Below are 18,593 nucleotides of genomic sequence, written 5' to 3' on the forward strand. Positions count from 1 at the left end.
TGTGAAATACAGGATGTTATGCAATAGCTTGTATTTTTCTTTTGCACTATGTGCCTGGTACCCTATGCTCTCTACGTGGGTTGTCTTGTGTAATCTTCACAACAGCCCAGTTTATAAACGAGGAAGCCAAGGCTCAGAGGTGGGCACCTGCTAAGCAATGTTAGTGCCCTCCCACTCCTGAGCCCACGTCCTCAGGAACTTCCAGGATTATCGGTGAGATCTTGCCCAGCTAAATAAAATGTGAATTCAGCATACTCCTCTCGGCCAAAATAATTTCCTAGAGTGGAAGTAAGGGTCCTGCAAGAGTTTAAACCAAGAGGATGAAAGTCAATGACAATGGAGAGCCTTCCAGATGTAGGGCACGCAGCTTGTTGCCACCCCAAGCCTGAGACTGGTGTTTCCTCTCCTCAGGCAACAGCCTCCCCTCCCACGCACAGGGCCCCGGGGCTGCCTGCAAAGCCTGGCGGGGAGGCTGGTGTACAGTGTGAGAAGCTGCTTTCCGAAAGGGTTCCGGGGCTGGCTGCGGTGAGGGCTCCCACACGACTCTCCACCTCCACCTCCACCTGGGGATCAAATGACTCTCAGAATAGGAGTCCCACGCGGCCTGAAGAAAACGATCAGGACAGTGCTGTTTGTAAAAATCTGTTTAATAAATATACATCTTCAAAGTACCAAAATAATTACCAACAAAATACACTATGTACACCATTTACAGGAGGGTGACACAAACCTTGACAGGTAGCAACTTTTAACCCCACACCACCAAAAGGTTCAACAGTACACCTGATCATTACATGTCACAGGACACAACTGGGCTCGGCCACTGAATCCATGGAGGTTTGATCAAGAAGCACAATAAATAAAACGTAGTCCTTTCATCGGATTTTGGGTCACCTTCTCGAAAAGCCTCACGAAGGTGAAGTGTAAAAGGAGTTTTCTTTGAATTCCAAGGATCTTTCTTGTCCCCCCTTCCAAAGTTCAGAAAAATGACAAAAGGAGGGCTGATCCCCAGTCAAACGTTTCAGCCCAGGCAGTGTGGTTCTAAGGAGTACACCCTTTTTTTTCTTTTTGCTTTTTTTTTAGAAAAATAAAACTCTCTTTTTGTACAAATCTACAAGTCCATGTTCTTTGAGACACTTTCCGAAGCTCATAGCGTCAGGCGCTGTCCTCCAAGCACACAGTCATCATAGGGCAGCTAAAAACAGAGGAAAAAAGGCACGTTAAACTTCCAAAGCTCGGCCGGGGTGCTGGGATGGTGGTGGGCGGTGCCAGTGGGAATAACTCAGGTATTCTTGGACTCTTTACTCTATATCCCAAATATAAGTTAACTTCACGGGCTGAGGGAGTTTTCCTTCAATGCTCCTCTCCTTAGAAAAGAGCATAAAAGAAAAGACACTCTCTTGGGACACTGGCTATGCACACGAAGGTCTGAGAACTTCACTATGTTGAGACCTTCAGGTAAAAAGTAGCTCTAGGGGCCTGGGAGGGTGGGGGGAGAACAGCCACTCTCACTGCTTTTTGCAGAGCAACAAAGAAGCTGAGACTCACCTCGTCCTCCGTGAACTCTGACTCCGTGTCATAGCTCTCCTCATCCTCGCTCTCTGGCAGCATCTGAAGGTTTTCTAGGGTCAGCTGGCCCAGCTGCTGCTGTATCCGGGTGCTCGGGCGGCCCCAGGTAAGCTGGTACGGGGAGTAGCCCTGGTAGGTGACTCTGTTGACGTCAGCCCCACATTTCAACAAGAGCGACACCAGGTCAGGATTCTGCAGGTCCACAGCGAGATGGAGGGCAGTTCGGCCATTACAGGGCTCCTGAAAACGAAAGGCATTTGGGATGTTTACGGATGAGTTTGGAATTTCTGCTTGCAACGAGAGCACGTGAAGTCTTATTGAGGAGCCGGATGCACTCCACCTGGAGGCATGAAGCGCTCACCTGAGCATTGACATCAGCACCCAAGGACACCAGAAGCTCCACGATGCCCAGGTAGCCGTGGATAGAGGCTAGGTGCAGACACGTGTGGCCTGGAAGAACAAAAGGAAAAAAGTGTAACCATCTGTTCCAACCCTCACGTCTCAAGCAGAACCTTTCCCCTATTCTTTTAATGGACAAATTCTTCTTAACTTGAAGAACCCAGAATCTGAGTTCTGAATGAACTTTATAAAGGCATCAGATAGGCCTTTTGCCTACATATTTTCTGAACCTTTCACACAGTGAGAGTTTAAGCTCTTGCCTAGACTCCTTCAGCTGGCCCCCCTCTCCCTTGTCCATGTCACCGGCCCTCGGATGAGCAGGGCAGGCAGACGTACCGTTGTAGTTAGTGGCCTGCAGGATGGAATGGAGGTGCGGGGTTCCGTAGGACTGAGTCAGGACTCCCACGCTGGCCAGGCAGCCCTGCTCACAGGCAAGGTGTAGGGGGGTATTTCCTCGAAAGTCTCGGAGCTCAGGATCACAGCCAGCTTCCAGAAGTGCCTTAGCAATTTCTGGCTGGTTGGTGATCACAGCCAAGTGGAGTGGAGTCTATACACAGAAGAGAGAACAGAAAAAGGATGAGTCAAGGACCAAACCTACAGTCCCTTGAACCCCAGAGATCTCCTGCTTGTGGATGCTGCTCCTCCCAGACAGGTACAACGGACAAGGCAAACAAATACCAGAGCCCCCAGGTGGGCTTCCTAAAGGCCTCACCAAATCAATGGAATGCTTTACTCTAGGATATTGGCCGACTCAAAGGTCAAAGGTCAGGGCAGGCAAGGACTAGTGACTGTTCATTTATAAAGCACTGGGAGCAGCTGTGCTAGATCCGGCTTCACCGAGGGGCAGGGGCGCGGGGCCGGGCAAGCGGCGCACCTGCTGCAGGTTGTTCTGGAAGTTGAGGAACGCCAGGTCTCCCTTCACTTGGCGGACCACCTCCATGGTCAGGGCCTTCTCTTCGTGGATGATGGCCAAGTGCAGGAACCTGAGGGGAAGAGAGGGAAACCCCCAGGGCCGGTGAGTGCAGTGCGTGGGGCCCGGGAGGCGCGGGCTGCGGGGGATTGCGCAAGGCCGGGGTTTCGGGAGGCCGCGGCCGCGGTGTTTTCCGCGAGGTTATTATGAGCCGAGTGTTCCTGGCAGGCGCCCAGGGACTTTCCGGGCCCCGCCCGCCGCGGGCGCCCGCCAGCCCGCCCCGCCCGCCGCCGCCCGGAACGCCCTGTACTTCCCCTCCCGGCCGCGCGGCGCCCGCCGGCGGGCCTGGAGCTCCGCCCCCCTTATGCAAGCGGGGACTTCGCGTCCCCGCCGCCGCCCCGCCCCCGGTCCCGGGGACAGGGACGCGGGGGGTTGGGGGGGGTGCGCGCTGCAAGGCAGAGCTGCGAACCGCGGCCCCGAGAGCGACCCCCAACCCTTGCAGCCCCGCCGCTCTGCACGGCCTCGGGGCGTGCATAACCCCGGGCCCCAGGCCCCATCGCGCGACCCGCGGCTCGGGCTGCAGGCCCGGCGCCCCCACCCCGGCCCCGCCACCCGGGCCCGCGCCACTTACGAGTCTCCGTCCTCGGTGAGCTGCTGCTTCCAGGGTTCGGCGCCCCGCGGCGCCTCCTGCGGCTCCAGGCGGATCTCGCGCAGCTCCTTCACCATCTGCTCGTACTCCTCGTCCTTCATGGAGTCCAGGCCGCTGTCGTGGCGGTCGTCCAGCAGCCGCTCCTTCTTGAGCGCGTCCCGCGGGCCCTCCATGGCCCACTCCTGGCCGGGCTCGGCGGGCTGAAACATGGCGCGGCGGGGCCTCGGCGCGGTCCCGGGGGCGCTCGGCCGCAGGCTGCGCTCTCGCTCGCTCGCTCGCTGGCAGCGTCGACCCTGGTGGCGGCGGCGGCGGCTCGGGACTGTTGTGGGCTCGGCAGCGCCGCCGCGCCGCCCTATAAACGCTGGCAGGGGATTTCTCCGGGGCGGGGTCAGGCGCGGGGAATTTCCAAGCCAGTCAGACCAGAAAAGAGAACTGGCCTCGTCCTCTGCTAGGGGAAAAAGAACTCTAAACCCTGAGCCGGGGTTCATCGGAGAAACTCCCTGCGATGAGCCACTGGGGTCATGTACAGGGAACTTTTTGATGAAGGCTGAGTGGCTGGAAAGTCCTCCCGGCCAGGCCCCCTCCCCCGGTACTTCCCTGCAGCCTGCACTCAGTAATCCTGTCCTTCTGCAAGAATCCTTCTTTCCCTGGGGTTTCCCACGATCGATTTGATTTGGGGTCGTCGGCTGCCGAGATCCCAAGGACGCAGACCTGCTGGGCGGTTCCTCATTGGGCTTTGCCAACCTGCCGGTCCTTTCCGATTCTTGATCTTTTGAACACGCGAGTGGAAATGATGGCTGGGTGTAGGGATTCGCTTCCCCCAAGTTCCCTCTGCCGAGAAGGACGCGCTGGCCGTTAGAGGGTCGAGTGCAGGCTGCCTCTGCGTTCCTGCCCATGCCAGGCTCTCGGCCGTGCGGGACGCGGAGCCCTCCCCCAGACCCCTCAGGCCGATGCTGTGAGAGCCTTGGAGTTAACAGTCTAAATGCTTGGAGAACCCTCAAATCATTTCCTCTGGATTAACAATCCTGTTGCCTGGGGGAGGGGGCAAGCACTGTGCCCTGGATGCAGGAAAATGCTGAATGTGACCATAACTTTTTTCAAGTAGAGCAAGGTGTAAATCTTTGTGGTAGAAGTTGTAGATACCTTGCAGTAACAGTAATCACTGAGGTCGTGTTCTCTGATTTGCACTGTGCTGCTGCAGAGAATGGATCCTGAGCCTCCTGCTGGATGCCCAGCCAGGCGACTTTCCAGAAGCATTTGGAGACAGAGGCTGAAGAATGGGTTGAGTAGTGTCTTATCCAGGATCAGGCCTTATGGATGGCTAAGAAAATAGCTGCTAGGCTGCTGCAGCGGGCTCAAGGCAGCCCAAACATTGCCCCTGCCCCTGCTGCCTCCTTGCTCTCCTGTGCTGGAGGAGGCAGCCATTGAACTTGTCCATGCAACCCCAGTAGCCACGCCAGGCTCCCCATCCTCTGGTTTCACCTGCAGAGACAGAACTTATGCTCTCTGCCCTACCCCTACCTCCTAGCCAGTAAGCCCTCAATTGAATTCATCTACTTCTAGAACTGGTCCAGGAGAGAGAAAGCAACTTTGGTCTGAGATCTTCAGAATTAGCCCCAGGAGGCCTCTACAGTTTTGCAGGGATTTCTGCAATCATCTTTAACTTGACCAGGGGTGGGACTAACCAACCCTTCTCTCCTCACCTCCCCTGCGTGGCCCACAGTATCTGAATGTGGGGATCTGGGTCAATGGGGGGGGGGGGGTGAGAGACAAAATATGAGGGGGAAAAAAGTAAAGAGATAAAACCTTTGGGGTAGTAATGATCACATGTTAAAATGAAAACGTCCCGGAGATAGACCCCATTCTCTGCAGCATGTGATACTCGAATATGCAATTACGAGGCAAGGTGGAACAGCGACTGGAAGCTGGAGATCGCAATTCCAGGCTCTACCTTGAATTAACTGCACGTTAAGTTGGAGAGATCAGTTAATTTTGCTGTGGTATACCTGTTTTTATAGTAATAAGATTGGATTTAATGCTGTTTAGAGGGTTTTTTTTTCCAGTTTAAAAATTGTATTACTTGGCCACACATGCATTTATAACTCTGTGTCACGGGGGCTATGTCTCTTGGAAATATCACAGCGTAAATTTTGGAGAGGACTCAAACGCTTTACGCAACACATTGTTAGTTCTCGAACTAATCTTGTAACATAGGTATTGCTCCCGCTTTCCCAAAAAGAAACTGAAATGCAGAGAAATTTACCTAGGCACCCCATGGCAGTTTATTTCTATCCTAACATATTAATCATTTGGCCAAAGCAGTCAAAGTATTAACATTTTTGAAAACGAGACCGAATACACTATAATTTGGAAGCTACTCAAAGTACTTCCTCCTCCAGTTGTTAGGTAGAATGGAGGGCTGATGTCCCTCTGTCTGGGGATAATGACTTCTGTAAAAAACGTACAGAAATGTCCAATTCTAAGTGCCTCACTTAGAAAGGATACCTTAGAAGAGAAGTTTTAGCTGCAGGTTTAAAAATGATCATTAAAAAGAAAATCATGCATAAGTAAAAAGCATCTCAGGAATAAGCATCTTTGCACATCCTTTTTTTCTGGTTTTATGTCCCTGAGCCTTTCAGGACCTGGTGGTCTTTATTCCTGGTTGTTTAGTGTGACACCTAGTGGTAAGACGCAGGCGTCCCTGATATGTCACATGCTTTTGGAAATTTCGGGAGGTGCTGGGCCTTGATGACCTGGCCCTGTGGTGGGGTTTCCCAAGGAGGCACCTTTTGTTTCTCTGCAGCCTAGGAGACAGCTTTGAGTAATGTGATCCAACAGGTTTTCTCTCTATCATAGATACCTGTATATGGTTTAGATCAACAAACAGTACATCCCGGGCCATAAAGAACATACCTGGAAATCAGAGAACACAAGCAGCTGGGGCAGAAGAAGACACCAAAGCTGACTTTTGGTTTAGAAAGAACTTCATGGACTCTCAGGCTCTTAGAGTTCTGCCCACCTCATTGTCAAACATTTTAGCTAATCTTGACCACTGAAGATGTTAAAACCTTACACTACTGGTTGTTAACGTCATTTGGCTTTTTTCTTTTTAATGCAAAAGGCAAAAGAATGAATCAGTTGACCTTGAAACTGCTTTGTGCTTTAGTCCAGGATGCAGCCGTAGGGAATGACAGGATGGCCAGTGAAGCTCACTCTCTTCCTGGGTGGGAAATGCACAGCCTGGACTGAATGTACTGGCTGACATGCCCCATGGCCTGGCCGTGTGGAGATTTTTGTGTAAGTTCAACTGTTCCAACATACTTGGCTTTTCTTAACATCATGGGCAGTTGCACTGGCCGATTAAACTGAAATTGTTTTAGCCCTAGCAAATTGAACTCCTAAAAAAGGTTACCCGTTGCTCAATGCAGCCAGGCTGTAAGGGAGAGTGGCCATGACAGAGTCCTGAAGGGCCAGCCAGGCACAGTGCTGATGGACAGCCCCCCTGTGTGGTTCTGGGTTTATATTCTGCTTCCGATCCCAGGCTCAGTCTTCTTTCCTCCTGTGGTGGTTAGCAACTGCCTCCATCCATCCGACTCAGAACCTGGAGCTCCCAAGCTCTGGATCTTTCCGCACAGAAAAACAGCTGTCAGAACCGTCATTTGTAGTGACTTAAAAATAAAACTGTCAACGCCTTCATGTGTTTCTTTTGCTATGAAGCCTGCAGTTTAATGGGGATGAAAGCTTTAAAGGGTCTAACGCCAATATCTACCCATAGGGGCCAGGCAGCTTTCACAGATGAGTGAAGCCGGCCATGTGAGTCCAAGGGGAAGTGGTGGCACCTCTCCTGGTCTAGGCCTGAAAAAGCGTGTCCCTTACACTCAGCTCAGACAAGTTTTGCCAAGCAGCACTGTGAGCGCAGTACTGATATTCCATTGTTAGAGAAAAAAATCAGAAAATGGATTTCGATGTGAAGTTTTTCAAATTTTAAAACACGTGAAAAACAAACAAAATGCGCTTCTGTGTCTTTTGGCTAAATCAAAAGATAGAGGCCCTGAGTTTACAACCTCATTTTCAGGCAAGGTCTGACGTCTTCCCGGGGCCTTGGCGGAAGGCACCCACCTGCGGCTCCCTGGCATCACAGGGTCTCTGCTCCTCCGTGTGACCGGAGGCTGGGGGTGGAGTGTGTCTGTCCAGGAAGTTCAGTCTGTTCCTGGCAGGCAGGGTTGGAATCAGGGGCTCTAAGCCCTGAAAGGAGAGCTACCCCTCCTCTGCTCTGCTGCACTGCAAAATCGGTATAAATAGCTCCACAAAGTTCTGATTTATCTCACAAAGACTGCTTAGGGGGTGGTGTTTTTTAACTCATTCTCTCAATAAACATCTCTTTGGGGTATACCTGCTCTGCTGGCACCCCAACCATGTGCCCAGTCCGCCTGTTGGATAACCTGCTGCCGGGGAAGGAGAGGCCTGCACGTGTCACCCTTGGTCAAAATTCCTGGCTCTCCCTTTCCGCTGTTTGTTGGCGGTAACCAAGTAATATCTGTAGGTGTGGAGGGTTGATCATGTTCTGTTTTGTCCGGGACGAGCAGCTGGATCAGGAAGGGGGCGGAGGTTTAACAGCACGTTGCTTCCTCTGCATGCTGGTGTATTTGCTGTTTTGGGGGCAGGCTGTAAATTCATTCTGAGTGTAGTCAGGATACGAGGAGACTGGTACTCAGCAGGATATGGGACATAAATGATGGGAGGACCCTGCTCTTGCACACTATAATTAGGTCAGGGGCACATGATCCCTCAGCATCGGAGGCAAAATCCGCCACCAGAAACTATATGGGGATGTCGACCTTGCTGTCCTCGATGGTCTAAGGTCTTAGGAATGGTCTAGGACAAAAGTAAACAAAATCATAGCTGCTAAAAGATTTGCTTCAGATCGCAAATAGAGTGAAGATTTAGGAAACTGGATCCTCAGCCCTTTCTTGTGATCACTATGATAATGTCTTTCCCAACCCTCCTTTTGAGCCTCTGTTCGCTGGAGTAGAGCCCCAGGTTACTTGGATAAATATGAGAAATTGAGATGTCTCGGAGGCTTATCTCTGATGCTGTTAATGGGTGCTACTATAAAAAACTGATTCTGAAATTATTCTTAGGTTGACTTTTAAATACTGAAAGCAAATCAGAGACAGAGAAAGAAGGGTCACAAACAGAAGCCATGAGCAAGGAGAAAGGGGGATATTGGCCTGGAACATTTTTCCTTTGTTATCATATCTCAGCTGTCAGAGTTCAGCCCCATGACTGTGCCATATTCCCTCTGGATACGTCACTCAGCTTGGCTCAGGAATGCTCATCATCTCCTATATCCCAGGGCGGTTTGTAGGCTACAGTTTAGGGATTATGTTACCAGGAACAGTATTTTCAGAAAGTGAGGTAGATTAATGCATCACCAAATCTTGTAATATTTGAAAATTGGTCCAATTTAGAAGAGAAGTCAAGGGGCGTGCAAGATAGGGGATAGGGGTGCCCCTTGATTCATTGATGGAAACTCAAGAGCCCTGGGGGAGGTGGGGGGGCGTGACAGCATGGGTATAGGTCTTGGTAAATAATCTGTATGAACATGATGACAGAGAGAGAGAGAGAGCAGGAAGCACATATACAACTGTCAAAACATTGGCTCTGCTGCCTTGAGGACTCAAATCTCCCCCCCGCCAGGGGCCAGGGCATCAGGGCAGGGACGTAGACGGAAGGATGACGATTCACGGGAGAAAGAGGAGGCTAGTCCAGGGCAGGAGTGTAGAGGAAGGGGCGTTACCTAGTGGGGCACCGAGCACTTTTTCCTTCACAGACCATCTAGACAGAAGATGAGGAGCGCCGTATGGATGGTACTGTCTGCAGCGACATCTTCAGGTCATCTGTGGAATAACTTCTCCGCGGAATCACATTTTCTTAAGGAGGAGATTTCCTGAATTTGGGCTGAGGATGTGGGCTGAGGATGTGCGCTGAGCCTGGGTGTTTAGGTGTGACCGCAGCGCATCGGTTATCACAGTCCCAGGGGAAAGCCGGGAGCGTTCCCTCTCCTAAAATCCCTACTAGCCGACCGGTTCTGTTCATCCTGCTTTTGAAATGACTCCAGCCCATCCCTTCCCAGCTCCTCTGGCCCCACGTTAGGGCAGGCCCTGTTTTCCATAGCAGCCTCTCAGTTTGTTATTTATACATTTATTGAACACTTACCAGGGCCAACGCTTGACATGCTTTATCCTATTTAATCTTGACAACATTCTGTTAGGTGAGTTTCCTCTTCTCTGTTTTAAAGGGATTTGAGGCTCAGACAGGTTCAGTCACTCACTCAGAAGGCAGAACCCAGCATCAAACCCATCGTGCCGCCCACCCCTCACCGTTCCTCTCCATTCTGCAACATGCAGTGTGGCTTGACTATTCCTGTCGGAAAAACTTTCAAAAGTATTGGCACAAATTATATGTTGTATTTTCTATAGTATTAAAAATTAGTTAATTGCTTTTTTTTTGAGGAAGATTACCCCTGAGCTAACATCTGCTGCCAATCCTCCTCTTTTTTTGCTGAGGAAGATTGGCCCTGAGCTAACATCTGTGCCCATCTTCCTCTACTTTATATGTGGCATGCCTGCCACAGCACGGCTTGACAAGCAATGCCATGTCTGCACCTGGGATCTGAACCAGCAAACCCGGGTCGCCAAAGCGGAACGTGCTCACTTAACTGCTGCGCCACTGGGCTGGCCCCAAGTTGGTTTCTTTTTTTTTTTTTGGCTAGGAAAGATTCACCCTGAGCTAACATCTGTTGCCAATCTTCCTCTTTTTTTTTTCTCCTCAAAGCCCCAGTATATAGTTGTACATTCTAGTTGTGAGTCCTTCTATTTCTTCTATGTGAGCCGCCACCACAGCGTGGCAACTGACGGATGAGTGGTGTGGTTCTGCGCCTGGGAACCAAACCTCAGCTGCCAAAACAGAGTGCACTGAACTTGAACCACTAGTCTGTCAGGGCTGGCCCTTAGTTTTAAATTGAAACCTAACACTTGCATGTGGCTAAAAAATTCAAGTACTGTAATATAAAAGGGTTACAATTATACAATTAATTCTCCTTTCACTATTGTTTCTAACACACGTTTTTGTCATGTCATTTCCTGTAATAGAGCCTCTAGTGACGTATTCTGGCCTGTAGGACAGAGTCTGAATTCCTCAGACAGCATTTCAAGCCCTCCAGAGTCAGACTCCTCCCCAGCTTGGCCACTCCTAGTCCTCATTTCTCCCCAGCCCCAACCCTCTGCTCCAGCTGCTCTGGCCTTCAGTGGGATGCGGCCTGTGCTCTCGCTCCTGTGCGAGGACCAGCTTCTTTCCACTTCTTGCCAGGAGCCACCCTTTCCAAGAGTCCTTCCCTGTCTTCCTGTTCCTGGAGGGCTCTGCTGTCTTCTGAATCCTTCTAATTCATATCGTCTGTCTTGCACACTGGGCCTGTGGTCACATGTGGCCTTGTACTGCTTAGTTATTGCTCAGGTCACCTTTTGACTCTAGTCAGACAGGTAAGGATGTGGGATGGAATGGGCACCAATGAGTGGGGAGGAGAATATTCGTTTCTTCTTGTCTCCCTTGCCCAGTCCGTTGTCTAAGGCACGAGCCTCCTCTTTTCGTTCAACCTATCATAATTGTTCTTTGACTCTTCTTCTCTGTTAATATTTCTTTATTCATCCAATCAACTTTTCTTCTCTGTCTGGGAATTATCTCAAGAGCTCATCTGGTCCCACTTCTGCATGGGGAGAGTAAGGTGTCATCACTCCCCTTTGCAAAGGAAGGAGGCATTGTGGAATAAAGGCCATTGGGAGGATGGGAGGGCAGACAGAGCCACCACAGAGCCCAGCCCATCCAGGGCCTGGAGCATTCAGAAGAGGCGCAAAGAGATTATAAATAAACCTAGATTGTGCTCCCTTCTCTTCTTTCCTGTTCTGCTGCCTGAGAGTAACCTCTAGGGTGGGGCCCAGGGAAAGGAGGAAGGCTCCTCCTCCTCCAAACCTTCATTTTGGCCATAGATGAGGTCCTGGAGGCTTGCCTATGGCTTGTTCCAGCTGCCCAAGACAAGAGATCAAAAAGGAAATTGGGGCAGAAGCTCTAGTTTAGAAGAATAGATGAGGCTTTGCTTAGAGTACCCCCTGTGCCAAAAACCCTTGGAGGGCATGGAATGAGGGGAAGCAGGCTGAAGGGAGTCTGTCTGGTTGGTTGAGAGACTGCCTGGCAGGATGATGCTTCATCAGAACTTCCATCAATGGACTGCAAGGCTGAAGGCCATGGACACGGGACTGTCTGGACGCAGGAGAAGGGTAGCTGTTGAGCCCTGGCAGCTGCCTTCCAGGGTGACCTTTGATGGCTTTCAGAAGCAGAGGCATTCCCAACACAAAATATCATCCCTCCAGAGCTTGACCTAGTTTGACAAAGCACACATAACCTAACCTAATCACTATTTAAACGAAAAGCCCGTGGGTGTACCAAGAATGGTGTATGGTTTGTCGTCTATCTGACTCAGGCAAAATCTAGCACAATTCGTTTCCCAGAGAAGTTTCCCTTAAGGAGGAAACCCTGGGGAGGAGGTAAGATTATCCAGTGCACGCTCCACACCTTGGACTCTGATCACAGAGGACTTCATTCAAAGAACTGTACATATGAACGCACGCTGAACTGTCTTGTAAGAGTAGCACAGGGAGGCCGTCAGACGTATGAGAGGTCAGGGCGTCTTTGCAACTTTCCGCTGTTAAAGGCTTTCCCTTCTTGCTTCAGGTCTATATTCTCACTTCAGGTCCAGCAATTTGTCAGGCTCACTCTAGGTGATTCATCTTGGCAACAGCAAGACTGAAAATTAACATGGACGTAGATGGGAGGGTTGCCGTCTGTGGGGTGTGAAACTGAGGCTAAAAATAGATGGGGGTTCCTGGGGCAGCCTCCATCGTGGTCACAGGCCCCACAAAAGGAAAACTCACCCAGGAAATCTGCCCACAAGAGAGGACAAAAGCCCCCACCTCTGTCAGCCCTTTTGCCCCACAGAAAAAGCTCAAGGTGATAGTGAATTTGGTGCTTTCAAAATGTCACAGCTCCCACAGACGGGCTCTCACTCGTTTCCACCCCCAGACCTCCCATCAGAGGCTTCCCCTCTGCGTAAATTCACTTTGTTTCTTCATCCCAGCTTCAGGACCAAGAACAGATGTCTGCCCCTAACAGCCTGTCGCTATGTTTAGTCAAAGGACTGGTTAAGATAAAGGAAATGTGAAATATTGACACACATGGCTAATATGAAAAAGGAATTCTCTCTAAAGAAAAAAAGTATTATATTTAAAGAAAAAATAAACGTTAATTTGTCAAGCATTTATTAAGCACTTATTTGGTGCGGGGCACTGCGCCGGGGTCTGGAGGTGCAAAGAAGATAAAATAGGGCTCCTGCTCTCAAGGAGCTTGCAGGCTGCGGGGAGAGAATCCGGTAAATGAGTGATTCTAGTAAAGAGTGATGAGGGCTGTGGTTGAGGTAGGAACAAAGCGCTCTGGGAGCACAGAACGGGGGCGCTAAGTCAGATTAGGAGGGTTGGTCAAGGACCGCTTTATGAGCCAAGTAAGAGTCAGTTAGAAAGGGGGAAGAAGTACGAGTAGCGAGAAGATCGAGTGTGGTGAAGCACAGAGGTGTGAAACAAGCAGTTGCACATGGCTTGGTGTGTTGGAACGGGGGACGAGAGTGTCAGGCAGAAAGGAGACGGTGCACGCCGTGTGACCGAGCAGAGATGCTGGAACAGCACCCTGAAAGCCACGGAGAGCCCCCCAAGGGATTTACCTGGGGCTCTCATCAGGGAGGGTTTTAGAACGCAGGGTGGCAAATAGACTGGAGTGGGTTAGGCATGAAGCTGGTGACCAGTTAAAGGCAGTGGCTGGAGAGTGAAGAAGAGAGATGGCTAAAGAGATTCGAGAGCAGCTCCACAGGTCTTGGTGATCATTGGATGAGAAGGAAGGAGAGAGGGAAGCATCTAGGAGCACGCAGTTTCTGACTCGGGCTCCGTACGTAGTGGGAAGATAGGAGGAAGAGTGGGTTGGGGGACGGATGAGCAGTCCTGTCTTGGACATGTTGATTTGAGGGGCCCAGTGGCTATATAACAGGTGATTTAATGTGGGGAGTTCTAAGAGAATGAAACGTTTGGAAGTCACCAGCTTATTCAAGAAATAGCTGAAGTCAGGGTGAGGACCAAGCCACCCAGGAATTGTGTGTAGCGTTCCAAGGACCAAGATGGGGACACCAGCTTTGAAGAAGGGAGCTGAGGCTGAGAAGCCAGCACAGGAAACTGAGAAAGAACGTCTGAAGAGATAGGAGGGAATCCAGAGCAGAGGGCTGTCCCAGAAGCTGAGAAAGGTGAGGGGTGTCACAAGGTGCTCATTGTCAAAAGTGTCAAGGGTGTCAAGATTGTGTGTCTGTGTGAACTGCTCAGGAATTCAGGCTAACTTGAGAGGAAAGGCCAGGCTGAAAGAAAAGAAAGTTTTACTTCAGATAGGATGTTTCATTACTTGCAAATATACAATTACAAGGCTAACTCGTGGGGTCCTTCAGGGCTGTGATTGAAAGATTTACCATTAGAGCATTAAAAGCGTATCGTAAAAATTTAGCATCTGTTTCATTTTGGAAGTGAATTGATGGAGGAGGATGAGGTTAAAGGATTCACCCAAGGTCACGCTATTAAATGGATCGGGACCAGAATCCAGATCTCTACATATTTCGCCCACTGCTCTTTCCTCTGTATCAGTGTTTGCTTTTCAGACTTCTGCTTGCATTAGAGTCACCTAGAGGGCTTTTAGAGCGCAGATTGCTGAGCCCCACCCCAGAAGTTTGAATTCTGTAATTCTGGGCTGGGGTTGAGGCGCGTTTCTTATGAGCTCCAGGTTCCCTATTTCTTCTGGCCTGGGACCACGCTTTGAGAAGCACTGCTCTCGATGCTTCTTTATCTCTAACACCCAAATGTACTTGAGGATTCTAGGAACCAGTTAGGTCTCCCAGGTTGCTTAGTCATTCTCTAAGAAACCCTTATAGTATTAATTTGCTTAGAAGGAATATTTTCTTGATGTGAATCGGAGTGTCCCTGTGGAAAGTATGAATATGGAACTAAACTTGATTAACTCTAAACTGTTTCAGGCGCCTGCACGGTGGTAGACACTCTTCTGGGCATTGGAGGTACAGTCAAAAACCCTGCTCAGGGAGCTGAACAAATATACTAGATAAGGAATTAAGATGTACAGTATGTTAGCGAGAGTGCTAAGGAGAAAAATCAATCAGGGAAAAGGGCTAGAGATGCCAGGGCAAGAGGACATGTTGGAATTTTAAGTAGGGTGGTTGGGAAGATGAGAGGGCAACAGCGAAGTGAAGATCTCAAGGAAGGGAGAGTGAGCTGTGCCGACAGCCAGGGGAAGAAGGTGGGGCAGGACTCAGTGAGTGCTAAGGCCCTGCGGTGGGCCCGTTCTTTGAGGACCAGCAGGGAGCCTGTGTGGGCTAAGTGGAGTGAGTCGGGAAGGAGTAATAGGAAATGAAGTCAGAGATAACAGAAAGCCAGATCAATGCTGGGATCTTCTGAGCTTTTACGAAATTTAGGAAATCCTTCCATAAAATGTCACTCCTCTTCTCTTGTACTAAAATGGACTATTTACTTTTGAAGAACGTTAGGTCCCAAAATTGAGCTGTGGGTCTCCCAGTTCTGAGGGGTTATAGAAGTTCCCTCCACAAAGTGCCTAATGCATCAGCTCAGCTGCTGGTTTTCCCAAAAAAGTTGAATACAGACCAGTCTGGAGGGACGGCTATAGAAAGAAGTGTTTGTGTGGCCACCGGTTTTGTGTGTATGTGCACTTCCATCCCCCTCCCAATCCACCCCGACTTCTTCACTGAATTCTGAGAGAATACCCTGGCAATGTCGGCCGCATTTTTTCTGTATTACAAATTACACTGTCTGCACTTCTGGGAAAAGTTGACCCCACCCATATGAGTCGTGGGCCGTGGCTCAGACCTTCATTTCGTCAGCCTGCATTCTTTTTATGGTCAGACCTTTTGGGTCCTGGCCCACCCCACAACCACCTGTACTGGGGGAAAAAAAAAGACTCATTAACTTGTTAAAGGACAGACTAGGATGTTTGTCTTTCTGGAAGATTACTGAATTTATGTTCAAACATATAGAAATCTTAAAGGTAACAGTTGCCACGGTCAAAGGCCAACTAGTAGGCTGGATGGATCATTGTTCTAAGAAAGCTTTGCGTTTTCTTCTGTTCTCACATAACAATCTGACCTGGAAGAGAATGGGATCTATGGCGGAGTGAAGTGCTTCCTTGTCATCTGTGGAGCCTCGGGGCTATGTCCTGCACGAAAACCTAGGACGAAAAAGAGGCTTAGAGACTCTAAGAGTTTACCTCCTAGGCCTCTGAGAATGTAGGGGTATTTATGAGGATTAATGTCTTTAAATTGGTACATGAGAAATATTTTCTACCAGAACAAAAGAGAGTTCTAAGCTTCCCTCACAATTTGGTTTTGAGTCTTCAAAGACCATATTCGTTTCCTTGAACAGAACATAGTTTTGAAGCCATATTGGCAAATTATCAAGTTGTCTGTGGGTACAAATGATAAAGTATTGGTTTTAAAAGTACATGAGTCCTCACTGATGACTTTTTTCTTTCCAGACTTGAATTAGCTCTCAGTGGCCCCCAGAGACTAGAGGGTGACTCTCTGTAGGTGAAATTCCCCACCTCTGCATCCTGCCCAGAAAGATACACGGCAGGTGGGCCGCTCTGAGACCCCGGGCTACTGTCCCTGCTCCTAGGGTCTGAGGGCTCTTTCGGGCACGGATATTTTTTGTTGATCCCTAGAATCTTAGACGGTAGGAGCTGAAGTGATCTTTGAGGTCATTTAGTCCAGCACTGCTTTTATGCTTAAAGCATGTCTCAATAGCCTCACCAAGTAGTCTAGCAGCTTCCGTAAAACGCCTCTGTTGTTTGCACTGAGGGGTGGTGCCAGGCGAGGATGGAGACCCCCGTTCCACTTACTCAGGAAGGCCTTTGTGCAGGAGGGGAGCTCTGACGGGGTTAATCTCTTCAAATGAAATTCAGTTCAATTAAAAGAGAGGAAAAGGAAACGTGGCTAATGCCTCGTTTCTTTTGCCAAATGAAACAATATTGTGGCTAGAGAATCAAGAATATCTTTTTTGGAAAACAGCTAAATGGCAAGCACCCTACGCTTGAATTTCCCTCTTAAGGAAAAAACAATCCCGAAGGCCAGACCACAATAGCAAATGCTTAGTGCCCCCGCCTCAGTAAGCCATCGTTCCCTGTCTCCACCAACGAAAACAAATTTTATGGCCCCGTCTTCACATGGATCTCTCTGTGAAAATGCTAGCAAATGTAATGACCCCAGACAGCTGCAATTATCTAAATGTCTCCCTATTAGCCATTTGAGTGGCTAAAGCCTTCTAATCAAATCAGAGTGAATGCTAATTGAAATCTAATAGAGCTGGCATCGTGTGATTAGCTATCAGAATTTGATTCCAATATTGTTAAATTACAGACAAGGCCCATCAAGTCACATGAAAAATAAATATTGTAACCTCAATGGCCAAAAGAGATGAATTCTTTCAATAAACAGAGATCAAGTTGGAACCCCTTTGTATGATGTTACTGCCACCTACTGGGACTTAGTGGAACTGCAGGGACAATCTTTCCTCGGAAGCGGGGCACAACTGTTTGTTTTCCTAACACGAGAAGTTTCTTGGAAATCAAGCAAGAGAAACTGCCCAGATTTGTATATGCTTAAATATAACTAGAGATCATGGAGAATACTAAGAATGATCATTTCTGGAAGAAGCAGCTAAGAAGATTACCGCTGGGAGGGCCTACGTTGGCAGGAACTGGAGGTGAAGTTGGATGGTCTCACTGGGACCAGACAGTGGAGCGCTGCTGAGTGAATGGCTAGAGAAAGGAGCCTCAACACTCCGCACGTCCCAGGGGACTTCGTTCCCCCCCCCCCCCCCCCCACTCTTGGCTAATGGAAGATTCACGTACTGCTTGTAATACTCTCGGATAAATAACAACACCTATTGAATCTCTACTACGGTATGAACACAGTCTCAAAATCCTGTTGAGTGATAGAAGTGTAAAATATAGTCCCTTCCTCAGGGATTAAATAATCAATTCTGTAGAGAAATTAGAGAAAAATACAAGATATCTTATATTGGGAATTAAGGAATGACTTATGTCATGTACAGTCATGTGCCACGGAAAGACGTTTTGATCAACAATGGACCACGTATACTACGGTGGTCCCATAAGATTATAATGGAGCTCAAAAATTCCTATTGCCTAAGGGATGGCCTCATGGCCTAGTGGTTAAGTTCGGTGGGCTCCATTTCAGCAGCCTGGGCCCAGTTCCTGCATGTGGACTTACACCACTCATTGATGCTTGTGCTGTGGCTGCAACATTGGTGGCCATGCTGTGGCAGCAACCCACACATAAAACAGAGGAAGATTGGCACAGGGTGAATAGCTCAGGGTGAATCTTTCTCAAGCAAAAAGAGGAAAATTTGCAACAGATGTTAACTCAGGGCAAATCTTCCTCAGCAAAAAAAAAAAAAAATCCCTATTGCCTAATGATATTGCATCTGTCATAACACTGTAGTGTAACACATTACTCACATGTTTGTGGTGATGCTGGTGTAAACAAATCTGCTCTGCTGGTGGTATAAAAGCATGGCACATACAATTATGTGCAGTACCTAATACTTGATAATGATGACAAGTGGCTATGTTACTAGTTTATGCACTTATTATACTATACTTTTTATCATTGTTTTAGAGTGTACTCTTTTTCCTTACTAAAACAGTTTACTGTAAATTGTGTGCTGTATTACACTGGCAGCAGCCTCATACATCTTGCTTTACCATGTCTCTTGATTGCATCATTTTCTCTTGTGCTTGAATTAATCGTATGTTGTTTTGCTCATCATGGCCCCGAAGTGTACAAAATCCACTGCTAATGTTGCCAGTAAGAGACCACATTGA

At 49.0% G+C, this 18,593-nt stretch overlaps 1 protein-coding gene across 1 annotated transcript; it reads right to left on the bottom strand.

Moving 5' to 3' along the window:
- Positions 1-629: 629 nt before the first annotated feature.
- Positions 630-4,508, bottom strand: NFKBIA (NFKB inhibitor alpha). The gene is made up of 6 exons (XM_008512952.2): positions 3,510-4,508; positions 2,843-2,951; positions 2,305-2,515; positions 1,931-2,019; positions 1,549-1,809; positions 630-1,195 (listed from the first exon to the last, which is right to left on the bottom strand). The coding sequence occupies exons 1-6, from the start codon at positions 4,421-4,423 to the stop codon at positions 1,148-1,150; spliced, it is 1,632 nt and encodes a 543-aa protein (XP_008511174.1). The 5' UTR covers positions 4,424-4,508; the 3' UTR covers positions 630-1,147.
- Positions 4,509-18,593: the final 14,085 nt, after the last annotated feature.

The sequence above is a fragment of the Equus przewalskii genome, chromosome 1 (assembly GCF_037783145.1).
Source record: "Equus przewalskii isolate Varuska chromosome 1, EquPr2, whole genome shotgun sequence".
Taxonomy (NCBI): Eukaryota; Metazoa; Chordata; class Mammalia; order Perissodactyla; family Equidae; genus Equus; species Equus przewalskii.

Coding starts and splice junctions, on each gene's coding strand:
- NFKBIA (XM_008512952.2), bottom strand. CDS start 4,423: ATGGGCAGGAACGCAGAGGCAGCCTGCACTCGACCCTCTAACGGCCAG. Junction 2,952..3,509: donor CTCACCGAGGACGGAGACTC/GTAAGTGGCGCG, acceptor TCTTCCCCTCAG/GTTCCTGCACTTGGCCATCA. Junction 2,020..2,304: donor GCAGGCCACTAACTACAACG/GTACGTCTGCCT, acceptor TTGTTCTTCCAG/GCCACACGTGTCTGCACCTA.